At 40.5% G+C, this 20,104-nt stretch overlaps 1 protein-coding gene across 1 annotated transcript; it reads left to right on the top strand.

Moving 5' to 3' along the window:
- Positions 1 to 1,577: 1,577 nt before the first annotated feature.
- apobb.1 (apolipoprotein Bb, tandem duplicate 1) lies at positions 1,578 to 17,278 on the top strand. Its single transcript, XM_070925967.1, has 29 exons — positions 1,578 to 1,632; positions 1,976 to 2,008; positions 2,107 to 2,219; positions 2,320 to 2,465; positions 2,590 to 2,737; positions 2,882 to 3,034; positions 3,463 to 3,587; positions 3,687 to 3,772; positions 3,873 to 4,317; positions 4,448 to 4,562; positions 4,648 to 4,794; positions 4,883 to 5,094; positions 5,230 to 5,425; positions 5,518 to 5,697; positions 5,815 to 6,018; positions 6,126 to 6,293; positions 6,405 to 6,610; positions 6,820 to 7,002; positions 7,088 to 7,218; positions 7,327 to 7,537; positions 7,625 to 7,797; positions 8,420 to 8,580; positions 8,662 to 8,771; positions 8,860 to 9,233; positions 9,538 to 15,558; positions 15,652 to 15,763; positions 15,857 to 15,880; positions 16,003 to 16,189; positions 16,283 to 17,278. The coding sequence occupies exons 1-29, from the start codon at positions 1,578 to 1,580 to the stop codon at positions 17,276 to 17,278; spliced, it is 11,415 nt and encodes a 3,804-aa protein (XP_070782068.1).
- The last annotated feature ends 2,826 nt before the right edge of the window (positions 17,279 to 20,104 follow it).

Below are 20,104 nucleotides of genomic sequence, written 5' to 3'. Positions count from 1 at the left end.
AAAGGTGCTGATGGGGATATATTGCAACATGCCATTACACAACATTCAAGTGTAGTTATGTGATCAATGTACAAAAGAAGGAAATATTCTTTAAAAACTATGCGTTCTCTTGAACTTTGCATAGTAATGAAAAATACTTGTAAAGTATAAGGAAAAATACTTAATAAAATGTAATAAAAGAGGATACTTCAGCCAGTCCATGGTCATCGCTGTTTATTTATATGTGTTGTGCTGTGACTGCCACAAACTTGACTGCAGTCCCAATTTAAACAGCAAATCAAACTCGACATGAACCTTTGAATCTTTGTAGATCAAAGTTCATCATCTTACCCATATCGAAGTTTGGCAAATGTGTTTACTGTCTTCATTTTGGCTTGTGGCAGTGGAAGCAGAACAACAAGCATCTAACTCTTTTACAAGGTAATATACTGTAAGTACTATAAAATTATTCTAACTGTAAATATTAGCCACATTCCCATTTAAACCAAGTATAACGAGTCCTAATGTGTGTAGTATTGTGTTTAATAAATGTACTTAAAGGTAATTAAGTTAATGTAAAACTGGCTGCAGATGAAACTGCAGATGAAAAACAACCTTTTGTGTAACTCTGCATTTACAGACACACTGTCCCTGTTAAATAAACCAGTAAATAAAATGACCAAACCAACACTAAAAGACTAAATCCAACATTTATCTAACCGAGGAAATGCTGCTTTAAAGTGTTGGTTTCTTTTTGGTCAGTATCATCAAGAGATAAAGCAGCTGATAAGTTTTAGTTATCATCTTTTCATCTTGAGGGACTTTGTGTTTGGAGCACACCTTGATCACTCTATGTTCATGAATGAGTCCCTATCAGTGACCTAATTAACACTGGAGCTGTTACCCCTTTAATTTCATTGATTGCATTTTTACAGCAGAAGTTCAAGAATATCAACTTCTGCCTGATTATAGGCAGATTATTGCCTGAAATATTTTACCCAGATTTTAAGTCAAAACAAACTCCTTTAGTCTAACCTTAAGTTATATGAATCTACACAATGAATAACAGTAAATCACCTTAAATCTAATAATTCTTATATAAATGAATGGCTTGTTTAACACCGAGAAATGGGCCTAGATATGAAAAACAGTAAAATCACTGTGACCACACAACTTCATGGATATCTCAATTATATTAGAAGTAATGAAGTATTATAAAACCACCAGTATCTGATAAGGCTAATTTCTAATGTGCTTTAATCAATCAAAATATCTTATCCAAAGTCCTACGTGAATTTAAATATCCATAAAATGCATCTTTTAAGCAGTAAAAAGAAGACATTTTGAAGATTTAACAGAATTGATCAGTTTTTGAAGCCTGCGCTTTGAGCCATGAGTATCTTTTCAAACCTTTTGCCTTTGTCCCTCCACACAGGAGGGTGGAGTGGACTTTGTTCGTTCGTTCAAAGCACTGTCTGTGCCTCCCAGGCCTCTGACGGAGCCCAGCTGAGGGTATAAAAGTCCCGAGCTGAAGCTGAAAAATCAGTCTCGTCTGAGTACTCGTCAACTCCAAGGGAGAGAGCTTCAACGAACCCATCATGGGGGACTCCAAGCTCTGCCTTTTGCTGCTCCTCAGTACATCTGCCTTGGCTTGTGAGTACTTCTTAGAAAACCTTTTTTTGAACATTGTACATAGTTTAACTGTGCAATGTTTTTTTTGTTTTATTTTTTCCATTTGCTGCAAATTATTTAATCAAATATTTCCTAAATTGTATTGTATTCTTTTTACACAGCTTTAAAATTAGACTTATCATGTCAGTACTTGTCATAACAGTGAAATGTTACCCACCCATTTGCCACAATAATAATTATGACCTTGGACCTATGGATTAGTGTAGTCATGCTATATTTTATTTCATTTTATTTAACAGTCAATCTCATTGTTTTCAATTGCATTAGAATTACTAAAAAATAAAACTGACTTTTTTCATAACAGTTGCCCAAGATGAAGATCAGCCTACCTGCCTGCGTAAGTTACACCAGACTCCTGTGTTGACATCAGGTCTAAATATTTACAATACTTATATGGGAGTAAATAGATAACTTAACACTGATTTTCTCTTCTAGTGGCCAAAAGGTACAAGACTCTACACAAGTATGAATACCAATATGAAGCTGAATCTTTGAATGCCATCAATGGAGCCTCACAGCTCAAGAACGGACCCAAGGCCTCTTGCACGGTAAGAGAAAGATCTTTCACAATCATCTTTAGTCATCTGATTCTTCTCTTTCCATCCTTTTCTGAGAGTTGAATAAAAAAACATTTGCCTTCACTCACAGGTTGAAATTGAAGTGCCTCAAACTTGTAGTTTCATCATCCGCACCACTGGCTGTAGCCTGAGTGAGGTGGTCGACATGGACGCGGAGGGCAACCCTGTGTTCGGTCCTGCACCCAGCTCTGACGCCTTTGCTGCTGAAATGGAGAAGTATGTTACTCCATGAAAACCCCTGATGTCAAAGATTATCTTCTTTGCAACTTGTATCACCAATCTGATATTTTGGAGATTTTGCACTGATAATTAAATTCAAATATCATACATTTTCTTTTAGATACCCTCTGAAGGTTGTAGTTGAGGGTGCGTACGATGTGAAACTGTACCCTGAGGATGGTGAGACAACAACCATCCTGAACATCAAAAGGGGTATCATCTCTGCCCTGGCTGTGCCTCTGTTGGAAGAAAACAAGGATAAGAACACGGTACATTGAATAACCAAGAAAATGAAAAATCTGCATATTTTAGTACCACCTTCAAAGTAAACCATGCTGACATTCACTGTAACTGCAACAACTACCTGTAGTACATTATAAATATATATTTTTTAATCTGATCATCCGTTTCAGCCCACTATCCATGGCAAGTGCAAGACCTATTACACTGTCAACGCCAGAAGGGACATTATAACTGACATCAGCCTCAACAGGGATCTGTCCAGATGTGACAAATTTGTCCCAATGAGAGATCACACCAGCCCCCTGGCACTTATCTCTGGCATGGTAAGACATCCAAATTTCATTGTCCGTGGTAGCAACATGAACTTTTCAAATAAATCTTGACAAGGTGATTAAAAAAATATCTATCTCATGACATCTTTTATGCTAGCTACATTTGCTGTCCTACACATCCAGTCTTGGATCACATCAAAATATTCCTGGTGCACATTAAGTTATTTTATGTTGTGAAAGCAGCAGAAGTATTTTTTGTAAATTAGGAAATAAATTGATTAGTTGAGCTGTAATAGCAGCAAAGACACAATAAGGCACCACCAAAAGAAACTCAAACTTTATGGAATGAAAATCAAAGTAAAGAGACTGAAACGGTACCACAAACTTCTGTATATTTGTGGTATCTGGGAAGTGCACTGCACTTCGTTTTTAACTGATTTCAATTAATCCATTATATTAATATGATTGTCTATTTTCAGCACTACCCTCTTGCCCAGCTGGTCAGAAGCTCACAGACCTGCAACTACAAGTTTGACAATGAGAAGAAACACATGACATCTGGGTCCTGCACTGAGAAGCACATCCTCATTCCCTTCTCACATAAGTAAGTCAAACCTAGACTCTATAAAATGATCTGTGTACATACTGATATGTCTTCTTCAAGAGATCTACAGTATTTTAACCTTGTGTTTTCCTCCCACAGGGGAGAATATGGAGTTACCAATGTTGGAAAGCAAGAACTGACTCTGGTTCAGGTTTCACCTCACAACGAAAGAGTCTTTGACCACAGTAAGCGCCCTTTGTTTAATTTATATTGTTTTGATTGTTAGTTGTTTTAAAATGGTCACTAAAGGTAACTCATTATAACAATGTTGCTTGTGTATCATAGGTGATATTGTCAAGAGTCTTCACATGGAGGCTGTCGAGGACAAGAGTGTTGTCCAGGATAAGGATGCAGGTCTGAACCTCCTGAGAGAACTGGCCTCTCTGCCTGAGACTGAGGGTGAGAGGAGGGCTCACCTCTTCCACAAGCTTGTCACCATGGTCCGTGGAATGAAGACTGAGACCCTGAGTCCCGCCATTCCTGAAGCTCTTGCCGTGTCCCGTGTCCTGACCTACCAGGTTCTGGCCCAATGTGGAACCCCTGAGTGCAGCAGTGCCATCATGCAGATCCTCAGGACTTTTGACAGCTCTTCACTCGAGGTTGATGCTGGTGTTTTTGCTATGGGACTCGTGTCCAATCCTTCTGCCCTCCTGATCAATGACATGCTCGAGATGGCCAAATACAAGCCCAGCAAGCCCATCATGTATGCCCTGAGCAATGTTGTCAAGAGGTGAGTGGGGTTAACCACACTTTATTCCAGGTTAAATATCTGAGTAACATTTCAGCAGACGTTTTTCCTCTTTATGTAAAATAAAACACACAGGTTTTGAATTTGAAATATCTTTTTTTTTCTTCGACAGATTTTACAATGCTGAGGGAAAACTGATTCCTGAGATTTACTCTGTTGCCGAGTTCATGGCTGCCCAGTTGGGTGACTGTTCTGGTGACAAGGACAACACTTTCATGACATTGAGAGTGGGTAACCTTCCCTATAGATCAAAATTGAAATGACTGCCAACACCAATAAGCAAACCAATATTAATGAGTCCTTTGATTCTAGGTTATTGGAAACATGGCTCCAGCTGTGGTACCTGCTGGTCCTGCGCTCAGAGCCACTGTGATCCAGTGTGTGAACCAACCTGCAGCTTCCCTGGCTGTGCAGCAGGCTGCCATTCAAGTGTTCAGGTTGACTCCTGTCCCTGAGGAGGCAAGTCAAATTGTGTAATGGGTTTCACAGATTATCTGAAGAATTTTTTATACTGTATGCTCATTTTATTGATCTCGTTTGGTCACAGGGCAGAGAGGTTTTCATGCAGGTGCTTTTGGACAGTGCCAGCCCCATGCAGAAGCGTATTGCTGCATATCTGGTACTTATGAAGGACCCCCAGCCCACTGAACTGGCCCAGCTGGCTGATGCCTTGACCAATGAGCAGGACAAACAAGTCAAGAGCTTTGTGATCTCCCACATTACCAACATTTTGTCTTCAACTGAGCCAGACACCCAAGTGTAAGTGAAAAGCAGTTGCATCTATATTTTTATGTTTTTGAATTCACTACATGGTGAGCCTAATTGGTGTCCGTGGTGTCCTAATTTCATCACCATCAGTGGTTTAACTGTAACATATTTTTTTCTTTCCTACAGACTGAGACAGAAGATCAGTGACGCCCTGCAGGGGAATGAGGTTGGGCCCACCATGGACCCCACCAAGTTTTCTCGCAACTACAAGATTGGATCTGTAGAAGGCAACATGATCTTTGAGGGTACCAGCTACCTGCCAAAGGAGGTCATGCTTGAAATGACTCTGAAGGCATTTGGTTATGACATTGACATGATGGAGGTAAACATTTTGAGCTGTTCTAAAGCGTGCTTTGAGACAATTTTTCAGTAAGCTGTTCAGTTGTGACTGTGAAAACTTTGTCACCTTTACAGATTGGTATGGAGGGCAAAGGATTTGAGCCAACCGTTGATGCCCTGTTTGGAAAGAATGGCTTCTTCCCCGACACTGCCCTGAAGACAATGTACTTTGTCTCTGACAACATGCCACTCAGAGTCAATGAGATTCTGCAGAACATGCTGCCTGCTTTGAAGAAGGACAGGATGAAGAGACAGGTACTTAGACAAGTCTTTTTTGTACCCCTTAATCAGACTAAAAACCACCGTAATTATGATGATCAATTTTTCCAAAAGGGAAACATCTTGTAATAGAGTGTGCACATCTATATTCAGGCCTCCCAGAACCTGATGAGGGACCTCGGACGCAACCTCAACAAACTTGTGAGGGAACTGAAGATGGCACAGTCTCCTGAGGCAATGGTTTACCTGAGACTTTTGGGAAATGAGCTGGGATATCTGAAGACCAACGAAATGGAGGAATTGGCCTACTCTGCCGCCATGATGATTGACAGCATGTTCAAGATGTTCCCAACTGATGTAAGGAAGTTTAGTAGTTGTTCCTTTTTTTTAAGAAAACTTGATAATGAAACAATGCATGAATGTAGAAATGTATTAAATGTCCTATGTATTTTTATTTGCCACAGCTGATCAAGGCACTGATGACCAAGGCTGACAACACAATCTTTGCCCACTACATCTTCATGGACAATGAATTCTTCCTGCCTACTGTCACTGGTGTGCCTCTGAGGATTGCACTCTCTGGTACTTTCACCCCCGGAATCAAGGGTGGACTTAAGATTGCTTCTGACCTGGTAATTATCTTAAAAATTATTTCCAAAAATGTGTTTTACAACAAACTAACTGCATGGCTTTCTATAACACATCAACCCAACAAGTCACTTATGTCTACTGTGTTTCCACAGAGTGAAGTTACCTTCATGCCCTCCGCTGGCATTGAGTTTGTAACTCAGGTTGGCTCCAACATCCCTGAATATGTCAACTCTGGATTAGAGATGCACACCAACATTTTCCACGAGAGTGGGCTCAGTGCCAAGATCTCCATGGGACGTGACAATGTCAAGCTGACCATCCCTGCTCCAAAGAGTCCTACAAAGCTCATCAAAATGACGTAAGTCTAAGTAGAACTTTGAGACTCATTACTCAGACTTACTATTCAGTTTTCTCCACCTTAAATGCAGGACACAGGCAACACCATCACTAGTAAGGAAGAAAGAAGCTGCATTGCACTTCTGTGTAATCATGAAGATAATTTAAATTTCTACATTTAAATGAAAACAGCCAAAGTTATATTTTAACTTTTCTTCATTGAAACTTTAGAAACACCCTGGTAGCAGTGACTGGATCAGAGGTGAAGACCATCCCCCCTATGGTGATGGACAAGGTTGATGTTAGTGAGTGCACTCCTGTCTTCGCTGGAATGACATACTGCACTGCTCTGCAGTACATTGATGCTTTCTCTCAGGAAACGGCCCCCTACTTCCCCTTCACTGGAGACAGCAAGTGAGCAAGGCCAACAGCAAATATTTATATTTTTAAAAGTAAATGACCTACGAATATTGGCTAATTCATTGAATTATCTAAATAGATTTGCTGTGGAGCTCCACCCCACTGGTGAAGTCACTGAGTACACAGCCACCGTTGCCTACGAGCTCCTCAGGGAGGGAGAAGAGGGACGACAGAAGGTTGACTCTGTGAAGTTTATCCTGAGGGCTGAAGGTAATGTACAATATTGATCTTTCTAATTTATCACCAGCTCAATGTGGAAAAGCACAAAGAATTTTAGTGGAGTTACCTAATATTGTTCTATTGGTTGGCCAACAACAGGTGCAGAGCCCACTGAAGCCAGAGCAATCATGAAATATAACAGAAGGAAGAATGTCATCACAGCTGACGTACAGATCCCTGACTACGATGTGGAGGCAGGACTCAGGCTGGGTGTTGTTGATGGAAACACCAAGGGCAAAGGAACTCACTCCATCTCTCTTGACTTTATAAACAAGAACATCCCTCAGCTCTCCCTGGTTGGCCGTGCCAAGTAAGAAATCAACTATGACTCCTCATGAAATAACATTAATTTCACCCTCATAATGAGAGTACACTAACTCACTGTTAAATTTTTCAGTCTGAAGGCCATGAAGGAAGGTATGCTGCAAGTCCAACTTCTCGTCCCCTCAATCAATGCTGATGCCACAGTCACAGCTAACATGAAACGTGATGAAGAATTGGAATTGGAGCTTAAGAGTGAAATCAAGGTCATGGATGCCACCTCTGAGCAGAAAGTCGCAATGACATATGGTAATTTTCCAGTTGCTCTTACAGTTACATCAGAATCAGAAACTGTTTATTGACAAGTAACATACATCACAAGGAATTTGCCGTGGTCTGAAGATGCTATTGTTTTGACAACAAATATGTAGAATATAAAAATAAAAATAAGATAAGATAAATAACAGTGACCAAAATAAAGTGTCCAGATAAAGTGTCCGGTAGGTGGTGCGTACATAACCATTAATTCAATAGTTGCTGACTTCTTAGACATGTGCATATAAACCTGGGTCATATCCTAAAGGTAGCTACATCTGGCATTATCAAAATTGTGGTTAAAATTTGGGACCCAAAATATGGGGCCAAAAACCAATCATAATATATTGTAGGCCATTTAAATGCAACTCAGTTTGAGGGCACAATTAACAAGACAGAATGAAGGTTTTGATCATTTCTGCTACTCATCCCATGCATACTGTAGTCATCAAAGCCATAAAAACATTTAGTTGCAAAACTGCCATTTTGCTTGAGAGAAAATGCTAAATTTGATTTTGTTTGGAATCAGTTTACACCCAGTTTAACACTAACCCGGCTTTTAGAGGAATATTTCCTCATGTCTCAGGATTCAATTATTTGTTCTCCATTTTTGCAGATGCCAGCAAGGTTGAGGTTGAGTTCAAGTCTGATGTGAACACTGAGACCACCAGCTTGCCAAATGCTGATATGGTTGAGAAGTATGGCAACCAACTTCTTGACATGCAGGTGGGGCAGACTGACATGAAGGTCCGACACATCTTCAAGAAGTTTGTGGAGGTATGAATCTAGGATTTAACAATTATTCAGATTTTCTTTGGTAGAAGCATGCATAAAACACTTATTGTCTTTTTTTCTTAGGCAGCAAACAACTACATGGAAAAGTATGGTGCTGATATCCCTTACATTCAGAACTTCAGAGTACCTGATATGCCGGAGATTTCCCTGCCAGAGACACTGTTCCTGAACACGTAAGCGTGAACAACTCCATGATAAATGTTTAATTTGTCTGAATATTTTCCAAAACATTTATGCATTCTACTTTTTTCTTTTCAACAGTGAAGCAAAGGCTGTCTACCACTTCAACAACGAGCGTCTCACCATTTCTATCCCTCTCCCTCTTGGAGGAAAGTCAACAGAGGAGCTTAATTTCCCACCAGCTTTGACCACACCTCAGATGTCTGTGCCCCAATTTGGACTGGAGATCGTCTCTATGGAGATTCCCATCCCAGAGCTTGTTGTCCCTGAGAGCCTTACCCTTTCTATTCCTCTTTTTGGCAAAGCTGAGGTTTCAACTCTGATGAAGAGCAACTTATACAACATGGAGGCCTCAATGGCTGCCGGAAAAGATGTTGTGGAGACACCAAGCTACTCAGCTAAGTTTGATGTGAAAGGAACTTCCCCAATTGACATCTTCTCAATAAAGATTGAAGGTATTTCATAGTAAATATCATTCATGAATTTAGAATTTGTAACAATGTTCTCAACTCAGTAAAAATGATATGTTGTTCACTTTTGGTAGAACAGTTTTCAGTTAATGTCTTTCATCTTCCACTGGTGTGAAACAATGTGACTTGATTTCAGTTACAATTTTAAAGTGTTCTCTGATAAAACTACACTAAACAGGTAGATTGTGTAGATTTCTGTTCTGTTAAAAAAATCTTAATGTTTTCTCGAAAATTAATCACTGCAATTATCACTTATCAATCCTCTTTTCTTCTTCTGTGTTTTATTTAGGCTCTGGAATGGTGGCCACCACTGATTCCATCCAGGCCCATTTGAAAAGCTCTTTGGCCCATAAATTCATTGAAGCCAGTTTCAGTATTGTTGAGGATGTGACCATCACAGAAAAAATCAATTTGAGATCAAACAGCAAGATTGAAGCCACAAGCCCATTTGGTCTCAATATTGCACTAGAGCACACTGGTATGGCTGGACTCACCACTGAAGAAATCTCTGCTGATAGCAACTTTGAAGGAATGTTCAAGGCTGGACCCATGTATGGCAAGACCATTTCAACCCAGTCATTCAGCATCTTCCCATTCAGGTCAGAAGCAAAGATTGATTCTACTGTTCAGTGTGACTCCACAATAGTTAAGGCCCAGAACACAATTGCAGCAACCCTTGCCAATGGTGAATTCTCAGTTGTGTCTAACACCAATGCCTTTGAAGACATCTTGACCCATGTTGCTGAGCTTTCATTCAAGGACAGCAAGCTGTCACTGAAATGTGACGCAAATGCCCTTGCCCTTGGTATGAAGATCCGCAACCAGGCTGAAGCCTCTGCTAGTGCTGGCGAAGTCGCCATGAGAATGGAGACAAATGCAGACCACACTGAAAACCGTGTTTACTCTCTGCTGACTGCCTCTTTTGATGTTAATGGTCTGGCTGTAAACAGTGATGCCACCGTGAAGCTCCTTGATAATGAGGCTACTCACAAGGCTACTGTGAGAATGAACAAGGATGGTTTGACCACAAGTGGAACAACCACCCTCCAGAGCCCCCTGTCCCTGGAAAACACCTTCAATGCTGAACTTGATTCTTCAAGGGCTACTTTATCCATTAACAACAAGGCTGCTATTCGTGACATCAAGGTTGATAATGCCAACACTCTGACCATTACTCTCTCTAGCCTTGACTTCAACTCAAAGGCTGAAGCCACTGCAAGTGAGTATGCCTCCTACACTCATGATATCACCATCGACCTGAAACCCTACACTGCTTCTGCAAATGTTAATAACAACCTGAAACTTCTGGCGGCCAACTTCATTAATGAGGCTCAGCTGCAGGCAGAGCTGTACAAGATGGACCTAACTGGAAACCTGAAAGCCATCTATGGTGAGGAAGAGATAAAGCACACCTATCAGGTAAATTATGCTGATATGACTGCTAACGCAAAGTGCAGCACCACCGGAAAACTCTTTGGAACTCACATGAGCCACAACACTGAGCTTGAAGTTGTCGGTCTTGCTGCCAGGATCACCAACGATGCCCGCTTCAACTCACAGCCAATGCGCTTTGACCACATCATCCGTTGCAGTATTGTGCCTTTTGATTTCAACCTTGATGCCATTGTCAATGCTGATGGAGACATGATCATGTTTGGAAAGCACAGTGCCCAGCTCTATGGCAAGGTTCTCCTGAAAGCACAACCCCTGGCTTTTGCTAGCTCACATGAATGCAGAGCATCAGTAACCCAGCAGCTAGATAATGGTTTTACTCTTGAAACCACATATGACAACAAGATGGATAATGTCCTGTCCCTCCAAGAGCAGAGAACCAGTTTTAGAATGAAGTCTAAAGTAAATGAGCATGCCTTTAACCAGGACATCAGTGTTTACAACACTGCTGAGAAAACTGGAATTGAGGTTACTGGCACCATCCTCACAAACATCCTCAACACACAGAACCAGGAATTCACCATCTCTGGCTTCCTCAAGTATGACAAGAACTCAGATAGTCACATTATTCAATTCCCACTAATTGAAAATCTACCTTTCTTCTTGGAAAGCATCAAGGGCTTTGTTGTGCATATTGCAGAGGCACTGCAAGACTACATCAACAATGAGGAGATAAGGGCTAAACTTGAGGCTCTTCCCCAGTATGCAAGTGACCTCGTTTCTCAACTGAATATAGAAAGCAACCTAATTAAGCTGAAGCAGTATTTCAATGATTTTACCCAAGAATATGTCATCTCCATGGAGGATGTGGAAGCCTCTTTGACAAACCTGAAGGTAACTGTTGAGAAACTGCTGGTTGATCTCACTGTTTACATCCAACACTTTGCTGGTATGATGAAGGAAATTATTGTTAGTGGCACCCTGCCTGAAACCCTCATTCAGAAGATCCAGCAACAGCTGAATGCCATTAATGAGGAGTATGACATCAAGGCTATGGTTGTCTATGTAATAGATACCATGAGGGAGATGATTCAGCAGATTGACCTGGAAAAACTGAAGGGCAGCAGCATCGCATTCCTGCGTGATATCGATGCCAAATATGAAATCATGGATACACTACAGGCAATCATGCGTGATATGAAACAAATAATTGAGAACTTTGACATGCAGACATTTGCTGCTGAGCTGAAGAGCTACATCTCATCCATCAACTTTAAAGCTCACATTGAGAACCTGGTGAGTCAGATTCCCACAGAGATCTTCAGCGATATAACAGATTATATTAGGGAAATGATTCAGGACCTTGACATCCTAGGTAAGATCAACACATTCTATGCCAAGATGAGAGAGTTAATTGTAAGGTTTGAGGCTGAAAAAAAGGTTCAAGCTATCTTGGAAAAAGCTGCGGAGCTCATCAAACAGTTCCGAATTGAGGAAACCATCAGTGCTGTAGCCAAGATGGTGAAGGACGCAGACATCCCTACCAAATTTATGGAAGTCTTCCAGGGTACTATCAACTACTTGAAAACAACTGAGGTTAAGGATATAATTCAAGACCTGAATATGTATATTGAAAGCATTGTGCAAAAACTTAAGTCATTGGACTACAATGACTTTGTGGATTATGCCAATCAAATTCTTGCTGAGTACACAGTTTACGTGAATGAGCTGATCAGGACTCTTGAAATCCCCCAGAAGCTTGAGGCATTACGAGATTTTGTCAACCTTGTCTTATCCTCTGGTAGAGGCTTTATGGAACGCCTGAGAGAAATCAAAGTTGCAGAAATGATTAAATCTGTAAAGGATATCATTGACCAGGTTGTGTTTGATAATCTTAGGGCATTTGCTGAGTTTATAAAACAGGAAATTACAAATCTTGATGTTAAAGCTGAGATTACCTCTTATTTGGACCTTGCGAGCAAATACTACACAAGAGTCATAATCCTCATCACTGATACATTCAGTAATATGGTTGAGATGATTAAGGAAGTGGCACCTGAGCAAAAAATCATCAGCGAGATTCAACAAATCATTGATGGGCTCACTGCTGAACTTAAGAAAGCTGAATTGAACACACCATCCTTCATCATTCCTTTCACTGATCTTGTTGTGCCTTCAATTAAGTTCAGTATGGATAAGCTTGAACAGTTTGAGATCCCAACACAGCTGGACATCCCTGAGTTCATCATCCTGGGCTTCCACACCGTGAAAGCCACCACAATTTCCTTTGATGACATCAAGCAGAGAATCATTGAACTCATTAATTTCTTTGTAAACGTTGACATCAAAATGCCTGATGTGGATGCTGTCTTTGGAGACCTGACTATGAACTACCTTCCTTCCATGCCTGAGATAACCTTCCCAGAAATCACTCTTCCTGAGGTCTCATTCCCTACCATCCCACAAGTTCCTGTAGAAAAGCTTGTTAAGTCTCTTCAGGTTCCCGAGATCAAGCTGCCAACCATTCCAAGTGAGATCATGGCCCCATGCTTTGGCAAACTCTATGGTGAGATCAGATTCCACACTCCCATCTACACCGTAAAGACATCTGCTGAGTTCCAGAACTCCACCGAGAGTGAAAAGAACCCTACATTCACTGGGTTCCTTACTTCACAGGCCACATCTTCAAGTTTTGAAATTCTTAATTACAAGCTTGACTCCACTGCTCGTATTGCAATCCCAAAAATGAGTCGTTTTGTATTTGCAGAGACTCTTAAATTCAACCATGTTGCTCTTGGAGTTGAACATCAGGCATCTGTAACTCTATATGGCCCATCAGCCCAGGCCCAAGCCAAAACTACAATTAAGGTTACCACCACACCTTACACGGCTGACTTTATGAACACAGCCTTTATTGCTATGGAAGAAGGAATGTCTGCCTCTCTCGATACAACTTACAATCATGTAGTGGACCTCCCAATTGTCAATGTCAGAAGTGAAGCCACTCTAACCCAGAAAGCAATTGCTCGCCAAGATGGCTACACCCTCACTCTAACAGCTGACAATTCAGGCAATGGCAAGGTTAATGCTGATGATGGCAACCACAAGAGCAACTTGCAAATGTCCCTCTCTCGTGGCATTTTCACTCTCACTTTCTCTGGTGATACAGCCTCCCCCGTCTTAAAGATGAAACAGCAAATTACTGCTGAATCTGGCATCCTTACCTACTTCAAGTTTAATATCCGCAATGAGGTAGAGTCACCAGTCATTAAGAACAGTATTTTTGTGGCATCTGGAAACGGCAACCTTTATGATATGAAAGTGGAGCTGAAAGCAAACCATGACACAGAACTGTATGGTGCAGTCAGTGGAGTCCTGTCCAACGGAATCAACATTGTAGCCCGTCCTCTTGAGTTTGTCTTTGAATTCCAAAACAAAGGAAATGCCAAGGTCAACATTTATGAAGCTCTGACTGCTAAGATAGATCTACAGAATGATTACACAGCCATCTTCAAACCTGAGAGCCAACAGATGAACACCGTAGCTCTGGCTCGTCTTAATCAGTACAAAATGGTCTACAACTTCACCATTGACAATAATGAAAAGGAGGCTGGCATCTTTGTTGCCATGGAAAGCGAGGCCAATCTTGATTTCTTGACATCCCCCATCAGCATTCCTGAGATTGACCTGCCTTTTGTTGACTTCCGTACTCCAGCTATCAGTGACCTGAACTTGTATGAGCAGACTGGATTGAATAACATTTTGACCACCACTGAACAGACTGTGGATGTAGATGCCAAAGTTGTTTACCAGAAAAGCCAGGCTGCCCCCCTTGTTGATATGATGGGTCTGATCAAAATTCCCTCTGTGGGTAACCTGAACACAGAGCTGTCCTTAAAGTCTGCCATCATTAATCTCAATGTCAATGCTGGACTGTATGCTGAGGATGATCTTGTGTTCCGTCTGGGAGTTACCACAGCCTCTGTGTTTGAGGGTCTAAAAGCCAAACTTGATAGCACCACCAGTCTGACCACCAAGAGAGGAATCAAGTTGGCCAATTCCCTCTCCCTTGAAAATCGTCACATTGAAAGCACTCATGACAGCACCATCAGCATGAGTACTGAGAGTTTTGTGACTGTCGTCTCTGTGGTTAGTGATGCGAAGATTGCCCTTCCTATTCTCAACCTGGAGGTAAACCAAAATTTGGTTGGAGACACCAGAACCAAACTAAATGCTGTCTCCACCTTGAGGATGAGGGGGGATTTCAACATCCCTGTGATCAAGGCTGTTGGAAAGGCTGATGCAGACCACAATCTGAAGCTGGACGGAACCTTTGAGTATGTTTCCATGGAGTCATCTACTAGGGCAAACATGGATGGCACAGTGCTGGAAGACTATCTAGCTTTGGGAGTCCTGGATAATGAGGTTAATATGTACCTGAATAATGATGGCCTACGCTCCACCTCCAAGGTTATTGCTGATGCCAAACTTAACCATGGCACCACCAAAGTCATTGTCATGGATGTAAATGAGAATCTTGCTGTTGAAGCGTCCCTGAGCCGCGTGTATGCAGTGCTGAAGTATACTGGCAACAACGAGGCAAACCTCTTCAATTTCAACACCAACGGGAAGCATGTTGTCCAGGCTACTATTGATCTCGCACCAAGCTCTTCCTTGACTGCTGATGTTGAGATTGATATGTCTCAGCCAAGCAGCCTGGGTGACTTCATCATCTTTGAGAAAACTGTTGCTGAAGTGACAGCCGCCAAGCAGAAGATCTCTACCAACGTGAAGTTTGTCAGCCCACTGTACACCACAAACATGGCAGCTGAAGCAGAGGGCAATGCTCCTGCCTTCACAGTCACCTTAAAGTCCACTGCAACCTCTGTCATTGCGTTCTTGGAATATGACATGGATGGTGAGTTGATGAAATTACCTAAACATATTTATCTGTTTGATGTTGCAAGCATTGTTGAGCACTAAATCTTACAAAACAATATTCTTTCAATAGCTTCTACTACTGCAAACTTTGAGAATGAAGCTCTGAACATGATTAGCAAGGTTGTCCTGACACACACTGACCTGAACATGGATGTCAACCATGTCATTACCCAAGCCTTGAGGTAACATTCCATGTTTGTTTTACAATATATGTTAAATAATAACCTCTGATATTCAAGGTTTAAAGTAATTAACCCATTTTCTTCACATTTTAGGAGAAAGCGCCAGGCTGATGACAGGTAAATTACTACTAAACTAATGTTTCTTCTCATTTTCATTTATTTTATAAATCTGTCCTATTAAATATCAGGTCAAGAATGAATTGTGACTTCTTATCTGAATTGCCTTCTTTCTCTTCCAGTGACTCTCGGCACACCTTGAATGTGGACATCACCAGTCCAACTTTCACTGATGTGAACCTTCGTTATGCTGCTCGCCGAGATGGTATCAGTGCCTCAGTGTCTACACCTTCCTCTGGCTTCCTGGGCCTTCAGTTCAATGGCAGAGTCCCATCTCAGATGAGTGCGAGAGTCTATGGACGTTATCCTGTGAGTATCATTAACATCACCTTTTTGATACGATGGAAAACGAAATTTTAAAATCAAAATATAGCTAGAACAATATTTTCTTCTATTCAACAGTCTGCCCCAGAGGTTGATGTTGACATCTTGGTCATCAGATCATCTTCCAAGGATGCTGATAAGATGAACCTGCAGATTGCCTACAACATGGAGGCACCCAAAGTGATGCTTTCTGAACTCAAGACAAGACTCCCTTCCATCTTCTCTACAGTTACAATGTTTGCTGACAAGTACCAGATCACAAGGAGCATTAAGGAGTTGAAGAACTCTGTTGTTAACCTCTTTAATGAGGCCTATGATGCTGCAATGAACTATGACATTCAAATGAGCCAGCTGTCAATCTTCTTCAGGAACATCATTGTCCAGTACCAGAAAAGTGTCCAGGTCTTCCTGGATGCTGTCATCAGCATCTTGAGGGAAACCCAGTTCAAACTGCCTGGGTCTGATGAGATGACCACTCTCCCTGAGGTCCTAAAGAAGCTGACCAGCAGTATTGCTGCTATGCTAGATATGACCCTCCAGAGTATCTATGAGAACACAGAGGTCTACTATAACTCCTTTGTTGAGAAGATCAGCAGTGTGAAATTACGCATGCCAGTTGGTGATGCAATTACTGGAGGCCAGATCTTCGATCAGGTCAAAACAGCTTTCAAGAAAATCTTTGATGAACTGGTGGACTTTGTGAAAAATATGGAGAGTCTTGACACAATGCTAGTGAAGATGGGTGAGACCCTGGAGGCTGTTGTTGGGAAGTCTCAGGAGTTTGTTGACTCTGTCAAGTCTGACTATCTAGATGCAGTGTTCAACAACATCAATGTCCTCTATCGTAACCTTATCACAGTCATAAAGAATGTTGTTGACCAGATCTCTGCCCTGAATATGGAGCAGCTCATCAACACATATGAGTACATTATGGACATGTTCATTTATGTAGTGGACCAGTTCAATAACACTGTTTATGGTTTCCTGCAGCAAGCTTCAGAGGAGGCTCAAGCCTACATGAAAGTTAGTGAAGGAAGGCTTGAGGTTGACCTTCCATTTCCCTTCCAACAGTGAAAGACTGAGGCATAAGTCCATATGAAACACTACCATCTGTTCAAAACACATGCTTGGAAGGAGTATGGACAATTAGCTCTTTAACCATATTTATAATAATGGGTTTAACAAAAACACCTGTTGTATCATTTTAATTTAGATGGTTTATTGTGTAAAGTTTTACTGAAACTCACCTTCCGGCAAAGAGTGAGAAGCATCAATAAAAAAGTATGTAAAAAAGTATGATTTCCTGTTTCATGATGTTTTTTTGAATTGACATCTAAACGTTACAAAAATGAGAGCAACTCATCAAAATCACTCTACACAAGAAAGGGTATCACTTAGTTGTTTGTTGTTGCAGACATGATTGCAGAGACATGATTCATGAATTGATTGGTACTTTTTAAATAACTGAGGATCTGCAAAATTGACATAGCCGAGTCAATCAGATAGTGAAGTCACTAAATATTAGTCACGCTAGTGAAAATCTAAATTCTTGTAGACTGTATTCTTGTATGTTTATGTTACTATTGTCAACTAAATGTATACTTTCCCAATCTAAATGTGCAGTAGATCATGCAAGCCACAATTTTCTATATCAGCAACACAACCCAAGACTTATTCATGCTACATAATGGCATTTTACAAAGAAGTTTCACTATACAATATGAATATGCACTGTAAAGGGTTAAGTAATTCCAACACTAACAAACTAATACAATGCAAAATTAACATAATTATGAGAACATAATTATTACAAAATTAGAACAGACAATGAAACAAAACTGGCTACAGCAGATATCTACATACAAACAGCCAGGTAGGTTGCCAGTTACAAAGGGCAATGAAGATATCAAGAACACACATTCACACTGTTGAAAGACTTGCACTGACACACCAACCCGAACTCAAAGAACTAGCACCAGCAGAGCCCAACTGATCATACTTTACATCACCTCTTTTTGCATAATTTAGATAGATTCAGATAGATTAGAGCCAACAGCCGACTAACATGCACATACTGTATGTTCTGACCCTGTGTCAGAAAAACTAACTAATCAGTAGCTTGTGCAAGTAGTAGGCTTGTAAACAGTTGCAACTGCCACTGAAAAGCATCTTTGCACTTAAGACAGCTCCTATGGTGAACATCTCTCAAGGGTAGGGGCTGAGAAAGCCTTCATGTTAAGAATGACCTTAAGAATTTCTTAAGCTGAGAGTGGAGGCTGCCAAGAGTGGAGGTCCTGAAAAGTCCTCCAAATATTGAACAAAAGGGAGTTACTAAAGAACTATAAATCAGATTATGCAGAGATTATGTTTGTAGTTGATCTTCTCATTAGGAAAAACAACAGCAACAACAGCAAAAGAAAAACTATTTTTGAATACAATAGAAAACCTGGAAAAGAAAGAGAAGTGACAGGTTTGCTACCAGCGTAAGCAAGACTAACATAACGTTCGTGATCACCGACCGACTAATAAACCAGCCATTGCCATCCATAGATCCATGCCGCTAGCATGGCTAAATAAACTTTCTGTTTACAATTTAACTTGGCTTTTCAGGACTTTCTCCCTACTCATCGCAGATTTACGACAGAGAAGCCAGTGCAATCGGTTATGGAAAGAGGATCCAATCAAGGGGACAGCAATTACTTGAACCATTAGAAAGATTAATGTTTTTCATGCATATAACAAATTACACATCGCAGACTGAAACATATTAAGAAGTATTTAAGATAATTTTTGAGCTGTTTATCTGAATTAAAAGCATCCAGACTGATTCTCATGTGACAGGCATTCACTCAGTTCCCTCTAGGGTTTCTTGTTTGGATCATCTTCCTTTAAGACTGATTTACATCTTTAAATCAGACTAATCATTTAGATATCCCATGCATGTCATTGGGAAAAATGATAATCCCTTTCATCCTAGGAAGGTGAGATTTTCTAAAATAGAGGAGAAACAAATAAACCAAATTGTAAACAGTAGCACAATTCAATGGTTACATTTTGTTAATTACAGTAATTGTCTCTTTAAGGTTTTTACCTCTTGTAGTGCTATCGAGATGTTTTTCTAAGAACGGACCCTCCTTTTGTTTATCTCGTACATGCAAACAAGGGTGTGGGTGCATCACCCACATGCACACCTGATACACAGTCATACCAATGGCGACACAGTAATCCACTGGTGGTGGTAACATGCCAAGATATGCAGCAATGCCCCAGCAAAAGCAGGGAAGAAGAGGACTGCAGGCAAGTATTCATGGATGTAAACCATTTATTTACAATGCTGGATTTAAAATGCACACGACACATTTTGGTGAGGAACTCTAAATGTAAACATAAGTTTCGTTTGTTTACAAGAAAACTCCACAGGACCCCTTTGAGTAGCCTGTAGCCCTTCCAGGATCGAGCAAGCACAGACTAATCATTATTTTCATTGCCATCAAGTGGTGTAACTATGGGCTCATATCAAATACTAATGCAATTTGACATGATAAGACTTCTTAGATTAGATATTAGACAGTTTTAACAACTACCAGGTAAGTAAGAAACATTGATTTGCTTTGAGCAGTCAAATTGTAAGATAAAATAAAATGAGATAATCCTTTATTAATCCCTCAGTGGGGAAATTTGCATTGTTACAGCAGCATATAGGATAGTGTAATAGCAGAGACATAAGTAAGAAAAATCAAGATATAATAAATAAAAACAATAAAGACAATTATAAAAAAAAGCTGCTAAAACTAAAAAACAACTATAATTTACAAATTTACAAATTCACAGAATGAAAAAACAAAGGTAAAGGAATTATACTGTATTGCACATAGAGAGATGTAGACATTGCACCATTTG

This window comes from Enoplosus armatus, chromosome 19 (genome assembly GCF_043641665.1).
Source record: "Enoplosus armatus isolate fEnoArm2 chromosome 19, fEnoArm2.hap1, whole genome shotgun sequence".
Classification (NCBI taxonomy): domain Eukaryota; kingdom Metazoa; phylum Chordata; class Actinopteri; order Centrarchiformes; family Enoplosidae; genus Enoplosus; species Enoplosus armatus.
The sequence above is the reverse complement of the archived record's forward strand: the minus strand, read 5'-3'. Positions and strand labels throughout refer to the sequence as shown.